Consider the following 22,794-nt stretch of genomic DNA (forward strand, 5'->3'; position numbering starts at 1 on the left):
GGTCAAAAATTTATAGAAAAGTCTAAGAAATAGGACCCATCTAAGATGGTGAACAGAACAGAGCAATTTTTCTTATAACTCTTAAGACTTTTGGTGATGACTATGGGACAGGCATGAGCAGACTGCCCTGAGGAGTGTGATTGAGCACTCAGGGATAAGAGGGAGAGGGAAAGTCGGGAGGGTGTTTGTCAGTTTGGAAATAGATAAAACTGTATTTCAATCTCATATACATATTTAAAATAAACAACTTCAGGTGGAATAAATATTACATGTTGAAAAGAGAATCTTTGAACCTCCCATCCCGCCCCAATATTATTTTATTAAACACCGTAAATCACAAAGTTATTCATAGTTGGGTTTTGACATATAGTGCTCCATCACTGATTTCTCCACCAGAGTCTCTGCAACACCCTCCCCAGCCCCAGCCCCAGCCCCAGCCTGCCATCTTGACAGGCATCTTTTAAGTACCGTTGTTAAAGTTTGGGTCTTGTGATTTCATTGTTGTTGACTTGGGCTTGGATATTTAGCTGTGTCATTCCTTAACACCACTGATGTATCTGAATCCTTTTGACCCCTGCTGCTGCTTCTCATCTTCTCTCCCTTCCCCTTCACTCTGTTTCTTTCCATCCCCTCCCTATGCTCTGGGCCATGGCTGATCTAGGCACTATATATAACCTCTTTCCCTTTTAAACCACTGTATTTACTCATCCAGTTACTCTGAATACAGCATACAAGTCATACCATCCTATGTTTGTTCTTCTTCTATCTTTCATTTAACATACCTTCCAGTTCCATCTATGTTGCAGCAAATTGCATTATATATATACATATATATGTACGCACACACGCATATATATACATATATTTATATATACATAACCATATCTTCATGGTTCATTTATCTGTCATTGGACATCAAGGTTGATTCCAAATATTAGTTATTGTACTGAGTGCTGCAATGAATAATGGTGTGTACAGTTCCTTCTGAATGAATAGTTTCCTATCTTTGGGGCAGATTCCTCAAAGTGAAATTGCTGGGTCAGATGTTGCTCAATTTAAAGTTTACTGAAAGCCTTCTGCTTTGCACAGAGGTTGACAACATTCCTGCCAGCAGTGGATTTTTCAACATATTACTGCCAACACAGATTGTTCCCAGTATTTTTGATTTGTGCCATTTTCACTGGGCTGGAGTGATAGCACAGCGGGTAAGGGCATTTGCCTTGCACGCGGCCAACCCAGGTTCAATTCCTCTGCCCCCTCTGGGAGCCTGGCAAGCTACTGAGAGTATCTTGCCCGCAGGGCAAAGCCTGGTAAGCTACCTGTGATGTATTTGATATGCCAAAAATGGTAACAACAAGTCTCACAATTTGTTGTGAGACATTACTGGTGCCCACTCGAGCAAATCGATGAACAATGGGAGGACAGTGCAGTGCAGTGCAGTTCCATTTTCACTGGTGTGAGATAGTAGCTCATTGTTGTCTTGATGTGGATTTCTCAAGTAATAAGTGATGGACATTTTTTTCATGTTCCTGTTGGCCATTCGTTGGTCTCTCTCAGAGAAGTTCCTGTTTATTTCTTCTCCCTATTTTTTTGATGGAGCTTTTGATTTTTTTTGTTGCTGATCTTTGTGAGCACTTTATATATCTGGATATCAACTCTTTTTATATATGTTCCCCACTTAGCTTTTAGTTTTAGCCTGTGTTTCTTTTGCAATGCAGAAACTCTTTAATTTAATGAGTTCCTTTTGTTTAATTTTGATTTTGTTGCCTTTGCCAATGGAATTGTATCATTGAAGACACCTTTGAGGTGCAGATCTTGGACCATTCTGCTTATATTTTCCTCAGTTTATTTTATAGATTCTGGTCTGATCTCAAGGTCCCCTTTGAATTGACTTTTGTGTAAGGTGTTGAGATTCTGATCCATCCAGTTTTAATTTTTTACACATGGTTATCCAGATTTGCCAGTACCATTTGTTGAAGAGACTGTCTTTACTCCATTTCATGCTCTTACTCCATTTCATGCTCTTAGCACCTTTTTCAAATATTAGTGGACCGTATATGTGGGTGTTTGTTCCTGGATATGCTATTCAGAAAGACTATCCTTATTCCCATATCATGCTGTTTTGATTATTATGGCTTTTTAGTATTTTCAGTATAACTTTTGATATAAATTATATAAATTATATAAATTTTATTATGAACTGTTCTGAAGAATGTTTTCTGAATTTGAATAGGGATTTCATTGGATCTATATTTTAGTAAAATGGTCATTTTGACAGTATTAATTCTTCCAGTCCAAGAGCATGGAATATTTTCTAAGATCTTCTTCTATTTCCTTCTTAGAGTTTTGAAGTTTTGACAGTATACATCGCCTACCTCTTTTGTTAAGTTGATTCCTAGGAACTTGATGTTCTTGTAAACTATTTTGATTGGGACAGATTCTTTGATCTCTTTCTCCTCTGATTTATTATTTGTTTATAAGAATGTGAATAATTTTCTTGTATTGATTTTGTAGCCAGCCACCTTACTGTATTGGTTTATTGTTTCTAGAATTTTTTTTTTGGTTGTTGATTCATTTGGGTCTTCTATATATAATATCATATCATCTTCAAATAGAGATAAAGTGGTATCTTCCTTACCATTTTTGGCCTTTTTTCTTGCCTGATTACTATTGCTAGGACTTCTAATACAATGTTGAATAAGAGAGGAGACAGTGGGCTTCCTTACCATGTACCTGAAGTCAGTGGGAATGCTTTCAGTTTTTTTTTTTGCTTTTTGGGTCACACCCGGTGATGCTCAGGGGTTACTCCTGGCTCATGCACTCAGGAATTGCTCCTGGCGGTGCTTGGGGGACCATATGGGATGCTGGGAATCGAACCTGTGTTGGCCATGTTGGCTGTGTGCAAGGCAAATGCCCTACCCGCTGTGCTATTGCTCCAGCCCCGCTTTCAGTTTTTTACCATTAAAAATATATTTGCTGTAGGCTTGTTATAGTTTACTTTTTTTTTGGGGGGGGGGTCACACCTGGCAATGCACAGGGGTTACTTTACTCCTGGCTCTGCACTCAGGACTTACTCCTGTCGGTGCTCAGGAGACCAGATAGGATGCTGGGAATCAAACCTGAATTGGCCGTGTACAAGGCAAACACCCTCCCGTTGTGCTGTCGCTCCAGCCCCTAATCAATTTTGAGGAATGTTCCTTCCACTCCTATTTTGTTGAAGAATTTTATCATAAATGGATGTTGGATCTTATCAAAAGTTTTCTCTGCATTGACAATATGGTTGTCTAATTTTTATCTTTCCTTTTTTCTGGCATATATTAGGTTAATTGATTTCTGTATATTGACTTATCCTTGCATCCCTGGGATCCACTTGATTGTGATGTATGATCTTTTTTTCTTTTAATATGCTGTTGGATTCTGTTTGCTAAGATTTTTGTTTGAGGATTTTGACATCTGTTCATTAAGGAGATTGGCCTGAAGCTTTCTTCATTTTTAGAAATGCCTCTATCTGCTTCAGGTATCAGTGTAATGTTAACTTTGTAGAGGTATTAGGAAGGATTCCTGTTTCTAAGGTATTTTGGAAGAGCTTAAGGATCAGTGGCTGTAAAGACGTGTCTGAAGGTTTGAGGAACACACCAGTAAACCTGTTTGGATCAGGACTTATATTTTGGGGGAGATTTTTGATTACTGCTTCAATATCCTTGCTTGTGATTGGCCTGTTCAGGCTGTCTACTTCCTCTTTGTTCATTGTTGGGGCATCACATGTTTCTAAGAATTTTCCAGTACTTTTAGGTTTTCTAACTTAACTGAGTAAAGTTAGTAAAGAATAGTAAAGTTCTCACGATGTCTTAGATTTCTGAGTTTTAATTTTTCCCTTTTTGTTTCTGATCTTATTTATTTTAATTTTTTTTTCTTGTGAGTCTAATGAAAAATTTGTCTATCTTGTTTATTTTTTCAAACTACCAGCTTTTAATTATATATGTATATATATATATTTAATATTGCTCTCTTGGTTTTATAGCATTGATTTCTGCTATGGTTTTAATTTTTTCCTTCTTTCTGTTGGCCCTTGTATTCATTTGTTGTTGGTTCTCCAGATGCTTGAGATATGTGTTTAGGTTGTTGATTTTCACCTTTCCTTCTTTTTAATATAGGCATGTATTGCTGGGTTTCTCTTTAAGTATGGCTTTTACTGTGACCCATACGTTTTGATAACTTGTTTATTATCATTTGTCCCAAGGAATTTTTTTAACTTTATATTGAATCACTGTGAGATAGACACGTACAAAGCTGTTCATGATTGGATTTCATACAGTATTCCAACACCCATCCCTTCACCAGTATACATTACAAGGAATTTTTTTATGTCTTCCTTGATTTCTTATTTGATCCAGTTGTCATTTTGTAGCATGCTGTTCAGTCTCCAGGTGTCAGAGTTTCTCTACATCTTCTTTTTATGATTAATTTCTATCTCTGTGACATTGTGGTCTGATAGGATACTCGATATGATTTCTGTGGCTGTGAACTTGTCTAGATTTGTCTTATGCCTTAATATATAATCTGTCCTGGAGAATGTTCCATTTGTTTTAGAGAAGAATATGTTTTCAGCTCTTAGAAGATGTAAGGGCCGGAGCGATAGCTGGTAGGGCATTTGCCTTGCATGTGGCCAACCCGGGTTCGATTCTTCCATCCCTCTTGGAGAGCCTGGCAAGCTACTGAGAGTATCCTGCCTGCACGGAAGAGCCTGGCAAGCTCCCCGTGGCATATTTGATATGCCAAAAACAGTAACAAGTCTCACAATGGAGATATTACTGGTGCCCACTTGAGCAAATCGATGAACAACGGGAGGACAGTGTTACAGTGCAGAGGATGTAAGACCCTGTTTATATACACAAGTCCCAGCTCTTCTAGTTCTTCATTAGTGCTCTTCTGCCTTTACTGACATTCTGTCTAGTTGATCTTTTCATGGTGACAGTGTAGTGTTGAAGTCCCCCACTACTATTGACCCTTCAATTTAGAAGCTTTAAGAAGTCTCTCTCTTTGTCTTTGGATTTTGTCATTTAGATTACGTTGTGTTTTGGCATTATTTTGCTTGATATTCACTGAGCTTCTTGAACCTGTATATCAGCCTCCTCCAGAGAGTGGGGAAATTCTCAGCTCTGATCTTTCCCACCACTTGTTCTTTCTTTCTTCTGTTTTCCTTTTTCCTTTCCTTCTGGTATTCCTAGAATTCATAAATGTTTCCTCTTGCTGTTATCCAGTAAGTATCTTGCATTCTCTTCCATTCTAGGCTTCTCTTCTCTTTTGCCAGTTCCCTGCCAAGGCTGGCTTGTAGTTTTTGTTCTCAAGTTCCTCTATCTGGTTCTCTGCTTGTGCGGTTCTGCTACTCTGGCTTGCTCTTGTGGTTTAGTTTCTTCAGTTCATTTTGTGTAAAATCTGTCATTCTCTGTATCAGTTCTTTGACTTGGTTGAATTTCTTATCTAATGATTGTTTAATTTCACTGGCCAGTGCTTGCTTAGTTTTGACTGCTAATGTAGTGAGTGTTGATGTCATGTGCTCATTGACCAGTCTTGAGAGGTTTTTTTTTTTTTTTTTTTACATTTTTTTTCTTTGTGAAACACCATGAGGTACAGTTGTAGATTTACAGTTTTTTGTGCTTGGGTTTCGATTATACAATGATCAAATACCCATCCCTCCATCAGTGCCCATTTTCCACCACCATGGATAATATCCCTCCCAGCCCCACCCCCCCCATCCCAGCCTGCCTCTGTGGCAGGGCATTCCCTTTTGTTCTCTCTCTCCTTTTGGGTGTTGTGGTCTGCAAAAGAGTTATTGAGTGGCAAACATGTTCAGTCCATAGTCTACTTTCAACATGCACCTCCCCTAGAATGCCCGGCTGGCCTCCAAGCTATGGAGTAATCCTCCTGGTGCTGATCTCAGCTATTCTTGGGTATTAATCTCATATTTTGTTACTTTATATCCCCCAGATGAATGCAATCTTTCTATGTCTATCCCTCTCTTTCTGACTCATTTCGCTTAGCATGATACTTTCCATGTTGTACCACTTGTATGTAAATTTCATGACTTCATCTTTTCTACCAGCTACATAGTACTCCATTGTGTAGATGTACCAAAGTTTCTTTAACCAGTCATCTGTTCTTGGGCACTCAGGTTTCTTCCAGTTTCTGGCTATTGTAAAGGGTGCTGCAATGAACAAACAAGTGCAGATGTCACTTCGACTATACATTTTTGCTTCTCTGGGATATATTCCCAGGAGTGATATTGCTGGGTCAAATGGGAGCTCAGTTTCTAATTTTTTGAGAATCGTCCGTACTGTTTTCCAAAAGGGTTGAACCAGTTGGCATTCCCACCAACAGTGAAGGAGTGTCCCTTTCTCACCACATCTGCGCCACAGGCTTGAGAGTTTTAATGGGCTTAAGAGTTTGCTTGAGTTTCTATCTCTATCTGGTGCTATACTTGGGTCCCTTAGATTCCCTGATTATGCTTTGAGTTTTATATGGGTTAGTTTTGGAGGTTTAGATTAAGAACTGATATTGTTGGTTGTTTATACCAGAGGGCTACTGATAATACCTCTCGTTCACATTATTTCCTTTACCATGCAGTGCTAGTAGACGATGGAAAGGGGATTTTGAACTAGTCAGTTGACTGACATGTATGACTATATAAGGTCACTGAAGTATGTTTGATGTGTGCACTGGCTTCAGTCTGAATGTGTTCAGTCAAATTAGAGCTGGTGTCAGATAGTGTGACTCCCTGAACTAGGGCCTGGAGTCAGCAGGTAGGGAACTCTCAGGGTGGAGTCCAAGGCTTTCTGTTGGGAGCCTCACCATGGTAAGAGGGAGAGGATGGGCAGTCCCAGTGCCCAGAAGCACACACTGAAACTTTGAAATCTAAGTAAAAAAATTTAAGAGGAGATTACCTTTCCCATCTGTGATGGAGTAACTGGTATTAAAATGGTCTTCCCTTCTACTAAGAATAACTAGAAAATGGAATAAATATATAAAATAATTGTTTTCAAACATTGATTACAACAGGCATTGTAAGATGGAGACGTCTGAGGGAGAAATAGAATACCTTTATGATTTCTCTGAATTGTAGCACAGCAGGTAGGGTATTTGCTTTGCCTGAAGCCGATTTAGGTTTGATTCCTCCATCCCTCTCAGAGAGCCCAGCAAGCTACTGAGAGTATCCTGCCTGCGCGGCAGAACCTTACTAGCTCCCCGTGGCGTATTCGCTATGCCAAAAATAATAACAGCAAGTCTCACAATGGAGACATTGCTGGTGCCCACTTGAGCGAATCGATGAAGAGCGGGAGGACAGTGCTACAGTGCAGTGCTACAGTGACTGCAGGGCACAATTCACATAGTCACTGGAGAGGGGATCTCAGAAAGAGCAAGACAGGAGGGGGTAGAGTTGTGAAGTACGAAGCCTCTTCAAAATTCAGGGAGGAGAGGTAGTTACACTTCTGGGCAGAGCATCACTGAGGAAAGCCTACAAGGTCCAGTATTCAAGAGATACTACCAGGTGACAGGAAGTTGAAAACATGTGATCCACAATCAGGGGGTGAGTGGGTAAACAGCTGAGAACCAGAAACGACATAAGAGTCTAAAACTAGGATTACTAACACGTTGGAAGAACTACACTTAAAAAAAAGGAGAGAAGGGCAGAATAGGAGTTACAATACAAAATATTATTAGACCTTTTAAGAATAACTTTATTGAAATGAACCCTGTCTTAGAGCAACCTCTGCCAAATTTTGAAGGGAGAATTATTAAATCACCTAGCCTAAAGACTAAAAGTGAAAAGAAATCCTTTCCAGGATGGGGGCAATAGCAGTAGCCCCAGGAATGGGAGTGCGTGCTTTGTATGTGCAAGTCCCTGGTCCCATCCCCAGAATCTCAGGGTTTCTGGGCTTGACAGAGGTGATTAGACAAATGAAGTCTGGTATCTGGAAAAAGTAAGAACGTGTTCTAGTGTATTATTAGAAAAGTTGAAAAACAAAAGTATACTCTCTTCAAAGTAGCCTTAAAAGAAGTCAATCTTTGTAGAAGCAATAATTGTGAAAAATGACAGCCTTGGGCAGGAGGCCTGAGCCAACAGCAGCACCACGTCCTGCCACCCTCCTCCTGAGTCCACCACCTGGGCTGGGCGTGGCCTGACAGCGCCACTGGCCCCATGAGCACCTCTTGGGAGTGCACCCTTCCTTGCCCCCCTCAAGCCTCCTGAGACACAACATCTGTAGCTCATTAGGAATATTTACAATCGGAAGGTAGCGTAATGTACTGCAGCAAGGCAACTGTCATGTTAGAATACATTACACAGTGAAAAATGGATCAAATGAAAACGGTAACTAAGAGCAATCAAGGGCTGGAGAGATAAGTACAGCAGGGCTGACCTCAGTTCAATTCCCAGCACTCCATTTGGTTCCTTGAACCCTGTGTCATCCCTGGGCTCAGAGCAAGGAGTAAGCCCGCTAAAATAAATGAGCAATCAGACATGATGGTTATTAAAGAGAAAGGAAAGTATATGAGTGAACATTTGAAATTGTGACTCTACATCTTATTCTTATGTTAATCTATTAAGGCCTTTAAAGTTTTCTACTCTGTCATCAGAATTCACTTAAAGTGGTTCTTTGAGATGCTGACAGACGTTTATTTGCTTGGATCCAGTAGCAGTTAGAATTCTTACAGAGTGTCTGCTCTGTAGAGTACCTGGCACATGTGTGATCGCTCTCGTGAGAAGCAAGCACAGAGATAATTTTTCTTTTTGAACATATATTCTAGTGTCACCGTCCTCGAGCGGGCCCAGTAACGTCCCCATTTTGAGACTGTTGTTACTGTGTTTGGCATATCAAATACATCACGGGTAGCTAGCCAGGCTTTGCCGTGGTGCGTGTGGGCAAGATACTCTCGGTAGCTTGCCGGGCTCTCCGAGAGGGGCGGAGGAATCGAACTCGGGTCGGCCATGTTGGCTGCGTGCAAGGCAAACGCCCTACCCGCTGTGCTGAAGTCGTGTAAATTAAACAAATAACTTCAATAAATTGCAAGTTTGTATGATAGAAAAAAATGGGTCTGTGGTCTTTGAAGTGGTTTGATGGTTTTAGAACTGCCAAGTCTAAAGGGAGTGGTTAACTAAATCAGAAGAGATTGCAGAGGCCAGTGGAGGATTGGCAAAAGGCCTGTGTAGCTGTCTGCCTCACAAAGAGCTGGAGTTGGTTTGCTAAACTAATATGGAATAAGAGGAAATTTAACAGGTAAGTAAAAACTACCAAGCTCATTTACTGTTGCATATGTAGGACTTAGGGGTTTATCCTTAGGTCATAGGAAGTTACTAGAATACTGGACTGTACTATGTACACGGCTAATATTTTCTGATTTGCATTTTGAAAATTGTAGTATGGAGGAAAGATCACAGGCCAATAATAAATTTAGACAGATTGCATTGATACTTATCACAGGTTATAAGTGATAGTAACTTGGGTGAATCAGAAACATTGAACAGATTCCCTAGGTATTTCAGAGATAAATTTGATAAGGTTGGTGATAGATTAACTATCAGAGATAAGGTTAGAAGATACTAAACTATAATAAAATGATTGTTTATTGAAAAATATGTTTTAAAAGTGTTCAAGAGTGAAGGAATTATTTGAATATATCTCTTGTCTCCATCTAATGTGGAACCATGGAGATGGTATAGTGCTCTGAAATATGTATGTGGGGATTCAGGTTTGTTTCCTGATACCCCATGGCTCCTGTACTCCTCCAATCATTGTTTCACTGCTGCCCTCCATTAATCTACACTCATACTCTCTCTCTCTCTCTCTCTGTGTCTGTCTGTCTCTGTCTCTCTGTCTCTCTCTGTCTCTCTCTCTTACACACACACACACACACACACACACACACACACACACAGTGCTTTACCCACTGTACTACTTCTGCAGTCCCTGAAGACATTTTTACCAGGATATGAAATTTCCCATAATATATAGTTAAACTACTAAGTATAATAATGAAGCATGCCTGTGATCAAAAATGACTATTTTTTGAAATTTAGACACCTCAAGAAGAAAATGCTGTTAACGGCCCTGAACTCCTAAGGAAAAAACGCACAACTTCAGCTGAAAAAAATACTTGTCAACTTTATATTCAGACTGACCATCTGTTTTTTAAATACTATGGAACACGAGAAGCTGTGATTGCCCAGGTATTTATAATTTTGCTACTATTTCAGTAGTTCTCATATAACTTGAAAATATATGTTAAATTTTCTTTTAAAAATTAAAGTTAGCACATTTTTCTATTTTTCTTTTTGGAAAAGAGTATGCATTTTAATTGTAATATGATCAAATATGTAGGGTTAGATATTTTCCTGTTGTTCATAATAGAGGTATAGGAAAGTGACTTCATGAAGGAAATGTCACTGTAGTGCTGCTTCAGAATAGGCATGAATTTTACTTGTTAATTTAAAGGAAGGATGGATAAAGGATCCTTCCAGAAGAGTTATTTGCATTTTGTCTTCTTAACCCTTTCCCTTCAAAATGTTTGTCATGTTGAAGATATCACATAGAGTTTGACAAATGTGTTTGATTTAAGGGATTTGAGAATAAGAGAATTGGAAGTGCCACTAGTATAAATGTCGAGCTTATTTTGATGGTGGTGTGGTAGCTTAATTTTGGACATATATGAGACAGTTATTCCCCAGGGCTGTTGAAAATGTAGAACAGGAATTTGTGAGAGGTTAGCCTTGAGCTTTCTATGGAAATTAAGGGAATAAGCTATGTAATAAAACAAATAATTACCAAATCTTAACAAAATAGTTGTAGAGGATTAGCCAAAGAAGAAACAAGGTTTGTGTTGTTTTTTTTTTTTTTTCCTTTTTGGGTCACACCCAGTGATACACAGGTGTTCCTCCTAGCTCTGCACTCAGGAATAACTCCTGGCAGTGCCCAGGGGACCATATGGGATGCTGGGAATCGAACCCAGGTCAGCTGTGTGCAAGGCAAACGCCGTACCTGCTGTGCTATCGCTCCAGCCCCCAGAGACAACTATTAAAGCAAAATGCATAGTTAATAATGTCATTATAATCATATCAAGGAGAATGGCTATAAGGAATTAATTACATGAAAGGAATCCTTTCACAGTGTATGTGTATATTGGATCATCATGATGTAGCACTGTAGCACTGTCCTCCCGTTGTTCATCGATTTGCTCGAGTGGGCCCAGTAACGTCTCCATTGTGAGACTTTTTGTTACTGTGTTTGGCATATTGAATACATCACAGGTAGCTTGTCAGGCTTTGCCGTGTGGGCGAGATACTCTTGGTTCCTTGCCGGGTTCTCCGAGAGGGGTGGAATAATCGAACCCGGCTCGGCCGGGCCGGCTGCATGCAAGGCAAACGCCCTACCGCTGTGGTATCGCTCCAGTCCATCATGATGTACATTTTAAATATATTATAATTTTTGTTGGGCTGGAGTGATAGCATAATGGGTAGGGCGTTTGCCTTGCATGTGGCCTACCTGGGTTCGATTCCTCTGTCCCTCTCGGAGAGCCTGGCAAGCTATTGAGAGTATCCTGCCTGCATGGCAAAACCTGGCAAGCTACCTATGACGTATTTAATGTGCCAAGAACAGTAACAACAAATCTCACAATGGAGACGTTACTGGTGCCCGCTTGAGCAAATCGATGAACAACGGGAGGACAGTGACAGTGACAGTTTTTGTCAGTTTTGCCTCAGTTCTGGAAGGAACGATTATGAAAAGTAGTTGATTTTTAGTGACCAGAATTATGTCTTTTAGAATGTCATTATGCCTCAATTCTGGAAGGAAAAAAAAAGGACTATGAAAGGTAGTTGACGTTTAGTTCCTATAACATTTTATGATTTATATTATTTATTTGTCTGTGTGGATATTGGGCCACATTAAGCAGTACTTAGGAGCTACTCTTGGTTCTGTGCTCAAGGAATGCTCCTGGAGGTCCTCAGGGTTGACCAGGTTGGGTACTGGGGTTCAAAGGAGGATCAGCCACATGCAAGGCAAGTGCCTTAACTCCTATACTGTTTTTTAGGCTTGATGATCTTTTGACAAACTCTGATTAGTGTTGTAGGGGTAAAAATATTGACTCGACCGACAGAAGCAGTGAGCTTTCAAGAGATGTTGTGGGGGAAATGTGACTTAAATAATACGATGGAGACTTGAGAGATAGTATAGCAGGTGAGATGTTTCATCATGCACGTGACCTACCTGGGTTCAATATCCAGCACCATATATGGTTCCCCAAACACTGCAGGGGTGATTGCTGAGCAGAGAGCCAGGAGTAAGCCCTGAGAACTGCTGGGTGTGACCCCCTCCCAAACAAAAGACAAAATAATATGGAGTATTTGGAGATGGAAGTATTATAGAAAGTAAATTAACAAGTTGATCTGAAGAAGAAAATGAGTAGCAATTAGGACATAAGAGAAAGAGAAATCGATAAGATGCAGTGTTCTTAAAGATCCAGTAAGCAGTAGGGCAAGGACTAAAGAATTACCCTTAAAGAAAGATATGACTTGAGAAAGGTAAAAACAGATAAAGATAGAAAAGAGGTAAAGAGTGAGCGAAGTCAGGATGAACTCTCAGTGAGTACAAGTTCATCATCTGAGGGAAATGTTTAAATCCCTGGGAATGGAGTTGACACAGTGAGGACTGAATAAAGATTCTAGGCCGGATTGAGGTCAGAAAGAGTATTTTTGTAGTGAACTAAATTGGTACTTTTCGAACTTCCTTTTATCAATGATTAGCAATATGGTCTACTTCTGAGATTTTAATTATTGCTATCTTAATGTGCATGTAATTTCTTTGAAAGTAGTTTTGAAAGCACATATGCATATTCACATAATTGGTTTTAGGACTGCTGTTTGTAAATAAAATTAGAAATAAAACAGTTTAATGATTTAAGAAGGCAGAGTTTAGCTGGGAGTCAATGAGGTAAGTAGGCAACTTTTGTATTTTAGCACTTAAATCTCCTAGAATTCAGCAAAAATGGAACGTCTTATTTATATTTTATTCTTTTGTTCTTATCCTTCTAGAATGTTTGTAAATTTATAGAAAACTCTCTGTTTTATAGCACTGCCATTTCCTTAGCACCGTTTGTAGCAAGTGTTCAACAAAACTTACAGCCGTTTACTAGCACCTAAACTTAGAAACACTAAAGTTGGAGAATGATTACGTTTTATCATGTTTTTAGGGAAGTTCTTTTCAAAGATTTAAAACTGTTTTTTGTTCGTTGACCACACCAGGTCCACATTAGGCCACTCCTAATGCATTGTTTCAAGGTGCCCTGGGTTCATGAAAGAGCCTGTGGGTCACTCTGCCAGCCTTATTTTCAGTTTCATTCCTTCCCCCTTCCTTGTTGCCAGGGCGTGTTTACTGCCTGACTATGGTGCTCACACATTGTCTTTAGCTGTGGTGCTGGCTTGGGGCTGCATCTGAGGCTGTGGTGCTCGCACACGGGGCTGAGGCCTGCACTGAGGTCTGCACTCTTTCAGTTGCAATGTTTGCCCACACTTTTCACTGGGGGTCACTCTTTGACAGTTCTGTCTTCTGGGTGTCCTTCTTCTGGGCGGGGCTGCTGTAGTGCTCACCCGTGTGCCCCCAAAGGACTGTTTCCTGCTGTGGCACCCATGCATCTGTGTAGCTGTGCTTACCTCCTCTGTGGTGCTCACTCACATCTGGCTAGACTGTGGCCATATCCTGTGCAGTACCAGGACTGCAGACAATACTGCCAAGCTAGAATAGCACAGCTGCCAGGATTGCGGGTGGTGACACTGGAGAATTGAACTCATGAACATGTGCTTGCAAAGCAGATTTTCTATCCACTGCACTATTCTTCCAGGCCCTGTCAGGGAAACACTTAGAAAAGGTCTTTGAGCTAAGTCATAGGATAAAGAAAAAGAAGGTGAAAAGTTCCGGTATTGTAGGAGGGATTGAGTCAAAGTGTGTGTGACTGAAAGCAGAAGTGCATGTTTGGATTTTGTCAGAAAAGAGTATGGAAAAGTCCTAGCATGTCTGCTCAGCTCCACTTCTCTCATCTTTTCCATCCTTCTAGTTGATACTGTACACATCTTTAAGTTTGAAGTGGTGGAATATGAAAAATTCTTGATTTGGGAAATGGCATTTTTTTGTTCTTGCATTTCAACGTTGCCTCTAAAATGTTATTCTCTTTTTAAATCGATAGATATCCAGTCATGTTAAAGCGATTGATACAATTTACCAGACCACAGACTTCTCTGGAATCCGTAACATCAGTTTTATGGTGAAACGCATAAGAGTAAGAAATTTCAATGATTAAAACAATAAGCATCAGATTTACCAAGAGAAAAATGTTTACTTTTCACTTCATTTTAAAGAAGTCAAGTTGTTTAAATTGTGCTTTGATTAAATTACACTGGTGTAGTTTATTTAACTCTCAGCTTTCACACGCACACACACACACACATTTTGTGGTATAAGAACGGGGTGGGTGAGAGGGAAATGAGCTCTAAATTCATGTGACTTTAACCTGAACTGTGAAATAGAAAAGTATAGTGGTACTGCTTCCTGTGCATCTGATTCACGTGCTGGTAGGAAAGTCTTAATTTCAGAAATTACATCTTCACTGCTTGACATCCCACAGCCCTTGATGTTATTTCTCGGTTTCTTAAGATTTTTCATGTGTCATTATGAATCTTATTTGTTGCTCCAGGGTTGGGAAGGAAGATAATGGTTATATAAAATAAGAATTTAGAAAAACTCTTGAAAAATCATAGTGTACACTAATGCATCTTGAGCCTTAAAAAGTTTTTTGGGAAAGAAACTCATGTTTCTGAAAACTAATTTGACCATGACATCTTTCGTATCACCATTCACTGAAACTTCAGAGAGCCTCAGAATGCATTTTGAGTGTGTGTTTTAGACCCACAGGGTTGCAGATGATTAGTTTTGATGGTGTAGATTGTAAGTAAGTAATGGTCATTACTTAGAGAGTAAGACTAATTGAAACATTTTCTAAATGTGAATTCTTTCAATGCATATTAACTTTTAAGAGTCTGAAATTTGTGTTCCTATTTTTCTTAAAATATTATTGACTATAATTTTAGTACAGGTATTTAAAAACAAAGTTGAAGGTTTTCCATTTACAAGTATAATGGAATATTAATTGGAGTGTTTTAAAGTGAAAACTGTGGATCTGTGTTAGAAGAATTGTTCATAATCAGGCACACATATATCTTGAGAGCAATGTAAGCATTCATGAAGTAAATTGGCATATGAGTGGTAAGCGATATAAGTGTAGCTGTTTAGTGGGCAGAGCAATAAAAGGCTGAGTCGCTGAAAAGTAGAGAACAAATTTTAGTGAAGCACATTTTTTTTAGTACAGTTATTTGCTGGAGCAAAAGCACAGCAGGTAGGGCGTTTGCCTTGCATGCAGCCGACCCAGGTTTGATTCCTCCGTCCCTCTTGGAGGGCAGGGCAAGCTACCGAGAGTATCCCACCCGCCCAGCAGAGCCTGACAAGCTCCCCGTGGCATATTCAGTCTGCCAAAACCAGTAACAAAAAGTCTCACAATGGAGATGTTACTGGTGCTCGCTCGAGCAAATCGATGACCAACGGGAGGACAGTACTACAGTGGACAGTTATTTGCATTATAAAGAAATACATGTATATAAATGAGACGCTTGTTTTCAGGCCTTTACTGAAATTAAAACTTCAGATATCTGTTGAAGATTATGATCCATTAAATGATTGAAATTTTAGTTACATCAACAAATATTTAATTATTAACCATCTTATTTTAATAGAGATAACTAAAATTTAGGTGCGGTTTTACTTGAGGCAATATTATAGTGTCAGGGAGTTTTATTGTTTATGTTAAGTGGAGGAAAACAAGCTATTGCATATCTCTTAAGTATAGACTATAGTATGTGTTATGCTTGTTGGATGACTAGAACCAGTTATTTTGGACCGATTATTGATGAATCAGTCAGATGTTATGAAATCCAGCATAAGGCGGTTGGCCCTCAACAGTTATCTTTGCAGTCCTAAGTAGGACCTTGTGGTTTGACTGGAAGTTGTGGATCCTAAGCAGATCTGTAGCTCTCCTTTCATCAGTGCTTATATCCTCTCTTACAACATACGCTTTCAGTAGAATGAGGATTGCTGATGCTTCTGAAAAATACTAGCTAAGAAAATCACTCTTGTATATCATTTTGACTTACTTGGTGGAATCAGATTTTTCCAGGGCCTCAAATGATAGATCCTGAAAGAAGTCACAGGGTTAATAAATGAGAGCTTTGCTCAGTAGAAATTTGATTTCAAAATTGATTATTCCTCAGATTATATAGAAGGAATTTGTACCAGGATCATAACTAAGTATCCAAAGAAAGATTGTGTAGGAACTCATCTTGAAAGCAAGAGAAATGAATTGGCAGTAAAAAGAAAATAAAATTCTTGCTCATATCCAGGGAAAAGAAATTTGATCTTGCAGTGTGTTATACTTTACTTATGACTCTAGGCAAGGAGAATCAAGGAAATTATTTGTCTGCTCAACTGACAGCCTTGAGTTCAATATCCATTTTATGTTCAGGTAATTGGAAAAATCTAACATTTATATTCTTAGAGTTGTCACCATATGTGGAGATTACCACTAAAGGAGACTTGCTCAGATAATTAAATTTAAGAAACTGTACTATCTTTATTAGAAGTTTTGAAAGTAGAACTTGTTTTTCTTTTCTTTTTTTTGGGGGGGGGGGCTGGGAAGTCACACCTGGTGATGTTCAGGAGTTACTCTTGACTCTGCCAGGAATTCCTCTGGCATTGCTCTGGGCACCCTGGGGACAGGATGCTGGGGATTGAACCTGGGTTGGCTATGTGCAAGGCAAGTGCTTTATTCACTAGTAGACTTGTTTTTCAATCCCAAGCATTTAGTGTTCACGAATTCAGAGAACATTGGTTCTGAATGTTAACATGCAGTTTTCATCCCCTTACGCTATTTCCATCCTTTCCCCTCTCATCTTCTCTTTCCTCTCCCCCCCTCCCACCCCCCGGTCTTTGTTGCTCCCCTTCCCTCCGTCCTCTCTTCTCTCCTTCTGCATGATCAGATAAGGGATGGGGATAGTGGGAAGAGCACTAGAAAAAAGTCTTAATTCAGGCCTCCTTTTTTTCTGGGATTCAGATAATTTTACAGATGCTAACTTATTTAAATTATTGTTTGAATTTTAGATCAACACAACTGCTGATGAGAAGGATCCTACAAATCCCTTTCGTTTCCCAAACATTGGTGTGGAGAAGTTTCTGGAATTGAATTCTGAACAGAATCATGATGACTACTGTTTGGCCTATGTCTTCACAGACCGAGACTTTGATGACGGAGTTCTTGGTCTGGCTTGGGTTGGAGCACCTTCAGGTAGTTTATCTAAACATATCTTGACTTGAAACAAAGCAATTTTATAAAATTTTATAAAATACAGGAGAAAGTGCTGCCTGTACACTGTCTTAATTAAATGATGAGACTTAGGCAAAATTTGTAGCCATAATATAATTGGGAAAATATAGGAGTTTGCATTTTATTTTGAAATGAGTACTAAATGGGGAGATAGCCTGATATTTCTACATTGAAATTTGGTTGCTGAAATAATTAACCTAAAGCAGCATTTCCCCCAAAGAAAACCCTACTAATTAAAATAAACTTTTAAAGATGATCTTGGAAGTTGGGGGCATGGGGTAAGGGGTGGGGACACTTGTTTTCCTTCTGTTGTGCAGTGAGATTGAGTGAGATGAATCGCCGAGAGTGCCTGCCCAGGAGCGGATGGAGACACAGTGCCCACACTTCCTCAGTGTGCTTGTCTGTTCCTGCTCCGTGCAGGGCATCATGGCCCTGATACCTGCCATCTTGAGGTAGCTGGGGGAGAGGCCAATGCCCTTTCCAGTACACCCTTTCCAGGGGTGAGGACGGACAGTTATCTTATTCAGAGAAATACAAACCTGTTGATTGAACGATGGAGCCTCAGTCCTTTGAATTTAGAGTTTGTCACTTGGAGTTTGACTCATAGTTTGTAGTCTTTCATTTGAACTGTACATGGCAATTCCTTCTTTGCATCTTTTCTATCTTTAAAAAGAATCAACTTCTGCTTTATCCAGGGTAAGCTGGGTGTTCGTGTATCCCTGGATTTGTTGTGTGCATGCTAACATTAGTAGTCCTGTACTTCCTCAAGCCTTTGTGTTTCTTGTTTTCTCTTCACTGACTGGTGGCTAGGCCTGCTTGGAGCCTCCAGGGTCACACTTCCTGAGCTTGGTGAGGTTGGGGGGGATCAAGTCCAGGGTTTGGCACCTGCACGACCTGTACACAGTCACTTGAGCTACGTCCTCGATGCCTGTTTTCTTTTTAAAACCAACAGTGGGTATGCCAGGGTGTGGCTCAGTGCGTAAGCACTTGCCTTCAGTGTGTGAGTCCTGGCGTTGGTGCAGGGGTCAGGTGCAAGGCCAAGTTCTACCCCAGGCCCTGCCTACCCCCTGGGCAGTGGGGGTGTGGTCCGAGTGGTCCCAGTACCACAGGGCCTGATTAACACCAAAGCTTTGGATCTTAGTGCTGAACCAATGGCCCAGAGTGGCCAGGAGTTGCCCACAGGCTCCCTGTGTACCTAGTGTGAGGTTGCCCATCCCAAATCCCAAGAGTGAATATTCTTTTTACAATACCCAACGCCTTTTTCTCATGGTTTAAAGTGTACTTAACTTCCTAGTATTCTTTTTTTTTTTTTTTTATAATGTAGGAGAGCTTCTATTCAGCTACTTATTAAGCTGACAGAAGCAGGCATGAACTCCATATTACTTTTTTTTTTTTTTAAAATTGTATTGATTATCTGTGAGATAGACCATCCCAAAGCTGTTCATGATTGAGTTTCAGTCATACAGTGATCTAACACCCATCCCTCCACTAGTGTACATTTCCTACCACTAGTGTCCCCCATTTCCCTCCCACCAGTTCCCAACACTCCACCCCCTCACCTCCCAGCCTCTCTCTATTTTTGTTTTTTGGTTGCAATATGGGTACCAAGAGGTAATCATGTTTGAATTATGGTTGCAATATGGGTACTAAGAGGTAATCATGTTTGTTCAGGGCATTCAGTATTTTTATCGGGGTGGTAAGACTGGAGTAGCTGTTTAACTGGGTAGCAGCTTTGGGATGTGGATGTGACTGCTGAGACTTCCGGAAGTACAGGGAGGTGGGAGAAGGTAGTCCATCCCGAGCCTGAGAAAGCCTAGAGATTTCAGTCACAAAACCTGCATACCCGAATTTTCAGCAGATTATATCTCGGTGAGGTCCGTCCTGAGATCGTGACGTTAGGCCGGGGGCATGGCAGTGATTTTAGATTATGGAAGCAAGTGGCTGCTGGGGGCTCTGCTTGGGCGGGCACCGAGCTGACCTGCCCTCCTCCCCTCCAATTTACCCCAGTCTATTTGGCCTTGTGTGGGTCTGAGATAAGCTTCAACTTTTTCTCTCTTTCAAGATTTATTTATGGGTCTCTGAAGTGAGGCCGAAAAATGGGCTTGTCTAGCTGAGCCAGAGGTGGTCAGTGGGTGTGATTCCCACATACCTAACTTTGCCTGTTTGATTTCTCAGGAAATTTGGTCCTAAATTGTTGGGGTCCGGCCAAAGGCACAGCAGCGATTTTGGGGTATTGGGAAGCCTGAAGGCACCATTAGGCTGCTGATGCACTTGCCCCATAGGTACAGGTTAGCCTGCTGGCGGCACCATACTCCCCTATCTAATATTCTTAATGTGTGAGTTTTATGTCATGACTGCCTATAATATTAGTATAAATAGTATAATATTTTGGCATATTTGTCCCTTATGATGGTTTATGCTGATTTCATGCTACTTGTGTTGTCAGTGGTTTTTTTCAGAGTCCTCTTCCCTGTATTTATCTTTCTTTGATTTCTTCTTTTCTTTTTCTTGGTGGGGCAGGGAACACCTGACAGACTCTGGATTTCTCCTGGCTCTGTGGCTTTGTGCCAGGGGGTTACTCCTGGCAGTGGGGGCAGTGCAGTGCTGGGGATTGAGCCTGGGCTCCCTCTATGCAAAGCATGCACCCACCTCATTAGGTTGTCTATTCCCTTTGTGATAATTCATGGTTGTTTTATTTATTTTTTTCTTAGATAATTTTTGCCTTTCTTTCTGTTAAGGTCAGTCTTTTTAATTTTAATTATTTGTTTGTTTTGGGACCATATCAGGCAGTCCTGGGTTGGCTGTGTGCAAGGCAACCGCCCTATCTGCTGTAATATAATATGCACACAGAACTCAACACAGGACTCTCAACAGTATAATCCACAGTTTACCAGTTATCCTGCTTCAATGTGAAGGCCAAGAGAGTCACATGATTAGAAATCGAAATAGCACACATCTGGCTTTGTACTTAGGGATCACACCTGTTGGTGCTGGAAGGACCATATATGATGCTGGGGATTGAACTGATGTCAGTAGTAAGTAAGGCAAGTACCTTATTTGTGTACTATCTCTCTGTCCCCTCAGATAAATATCATATATTCAGCATAGTATGTTTTTAGATCAGCTAAAATCACAAAAGATATATTAATATATATATATATAATATGTATGTATATACATATACATATGTGTGTATGTATACATGAATATAATATATATGAATGTATATATGGGCTGGAGTGATAGCACAGCGGTAGGGCGTTTGCCTTGCACGCAGCCAACATGACCGACCCGAGTTCGATTCCTCCGCCCCTCTCGGAGAGCCCAGCAAGCTACCGAGAGTATCTCGCCCTCACGGCAGAGCCTGGCAAGCTACCCATGATGTATTCGATATGCCAAACACAGTAACAACAAGTCTTATGATAGAGACGTGACTGGGCCCGCTCGAGCAAATCGATGAACAACGGGAGGACCGTGACCGTATGTATATACATATACATAGATAGTTTTGGGGCCATACCCGGCAAGAGTCAGAGATTAATCCTAGGTCAGTGCTCAGGACTTACTCCTGATGGACTCAGGGGACCATATGGGGTACCAGGGATTGAACTTAGTTAGGCTGCATGCATGGCAAGTACCCTACCCACTGTATTCTCTCTCCAGCCCCACAAAGGTATTATATTACTAGTACTTTATCTCTTTCTTGACAGGGTATCTATTTTAAAGGAAGGACTAATGGGCTGGAGAGAGTTTTAAGAGGGATTAAGGGTGCTTAATTAAGCTGTGGCCAACTCCAGTTTAATTCCTGGCACCACTTTTGCTCCCTGAGCACCACTAGGAGTGATTCCCTGAACACAGAGCCAGGGGTAAGCCTTGAACATTTTCTGGGTGTAACCCAGAAGTCCCTATTCTCAGTCTTGACAGCGGGTAAGGCAAGCAGTACCTGGTACCACATATGGTCCCCAAGACCCCCACCAGGAGTGATCCCTGACCACAGTGCAAGGAGTAAACCCTGAGCACTGCCAGGTGTGGCCCAAATAGAAAAAAAATTTTGTTCTTATTTTATTATTTTTTTAATGTAGGAGTACTGCTATTTATTCAGCCATTAAGCTGATTGAACTGGGTGAACTCCACATGTTCTTATTTTAGAAAGTTAAAAATAAATCAAGTTTAGTGGGTAGGATGTTTGCCTTGCACGTGGCTGACCCAGGTTCCGTCCATTCCATGTAGTCCCTGGAGCATTGCCAGGAGTGATTCCTTAAGTGGAGAGCCAGGAGTAACTTTTGAGCATTGCTAGGTGTGACCCAAAAAAAGCCAAACAAAATGAGAGAAAACAAAACAAAATAAATGAAGTTTAAAACTTATTCTAGGACTTGGCTTTCAGATTTCCTGTACAGAGCAGAATGTCGGACTCCTTTGATGGCTGCTGAATCTTTCATCCAGTAATTGCTTTTGACTTAACTTGAAAACTCTTGACGTTACTATTTTAACAGTCTGTGTTTTTCAGTGAGGGTGACTGGGTAGTAAAACTTTAATTTTCTTTGTTTTATCTTTGGGCACTCCTGGTGGTGCTTTGAGACTCCTCTTGGTGTTTGGGGGTTGCCTGTGGCAGCCTTAGGGGACCACGTGATGTTGGCTGACCTGGGGGGCTGTGGCCCGGCATGCAGCCCAGACCTTCCGGCCACTTCCCTGGCGCCCAAACCTTAATTTTGTAACATAAAGCAACTATTGAACTTGATTTATGCTTAATAACTTGGTTGAAACATATGTAGAAAGCTAATATGAATTTGACTTGTCATCAAACTATACTAATCTATCTGATGGTATTTTATTTTTAACTTATATTTTAGTGACACAATAGTTTTTATTGAAGGACGTTTAGAGAGATTGGTAGGGGGTGAGAGAGTGTGCAATAGAGAAAGTAAATTTGGAAGAAAAGCCTGTAGTTGCCTTTGGAGAAAACTTTTGTTTCGTTTCGTTTTGAGGCCTTGCTCAGGGCTTACTCCTTTCTGCCTCTGCACTTGGAAATCACTACTGACTGGACTCGGGATCATGCAAGTCGCAGAGATAGAATCCTAGCCGGCTGCATGCAAGGCGAAGTACCCTCCCCTCTGTGTTGTCTCTCTGGGCCCCTGGGAGAAGGGTATATACAGTTCCTCCATATTGTCTTGGTGTTCTCTGCATAGATAGAAGTGAATCTGGGCATTGTTCCAAGGAAGACCTTGCACTGCTGATGGTCCTTTTATATTCTTATATGACTTAAATTCTTGTGTCGTTTCTCCTTTCCTTCAGGGTCTGCTCTTCCCTGGGTGGTGCCTC

General features: G+C 40.6%; 1 protein-coding gene across 1 annotated transcript in view; it reads left to right on the forward strand.

Moving 5' to 3' along the window:
* ADAM10 (ADAM metallopeptidase domain 10) overlaps positions 1–22,794 on the forward strand; it is a 119,047-nt gene that overhangs the window by 75,251 nt on the left and 21,002 nt on the right. The window contains exons 6-8 of the mRNA XM_056130842.1: positions 10,076–10,225; positions 14,233–14,325; positions 17,253–17,436. Coding sequence (XP_055986817.1) covers positions 10,076–10,225; positions 14,233–14,325; positions 17,253–17,436 — 427 coding nt within the window. The remainder of the gene's footprint in view (positions 1–10,075; positions 10,226–14,232; positions 14,326–17,252; positions 17,437–22,794) is intronic.

The sequence above is a fragment of the Sorex fumeus genome, unplaced genomic scaffold (assembly GCF_029834395.1).
Source record: "Sorex fumeus unplaced genomic scaffold, SorFum_2.1 ptg000081l, whole genome shotgun sequence".
Classification (NCBI taxonomy): Eukaryota; Metazoa; Chordata; class Mammalia; order Eulipotyphla; family Soricidae; genus Sorex; species Sorex fumeus.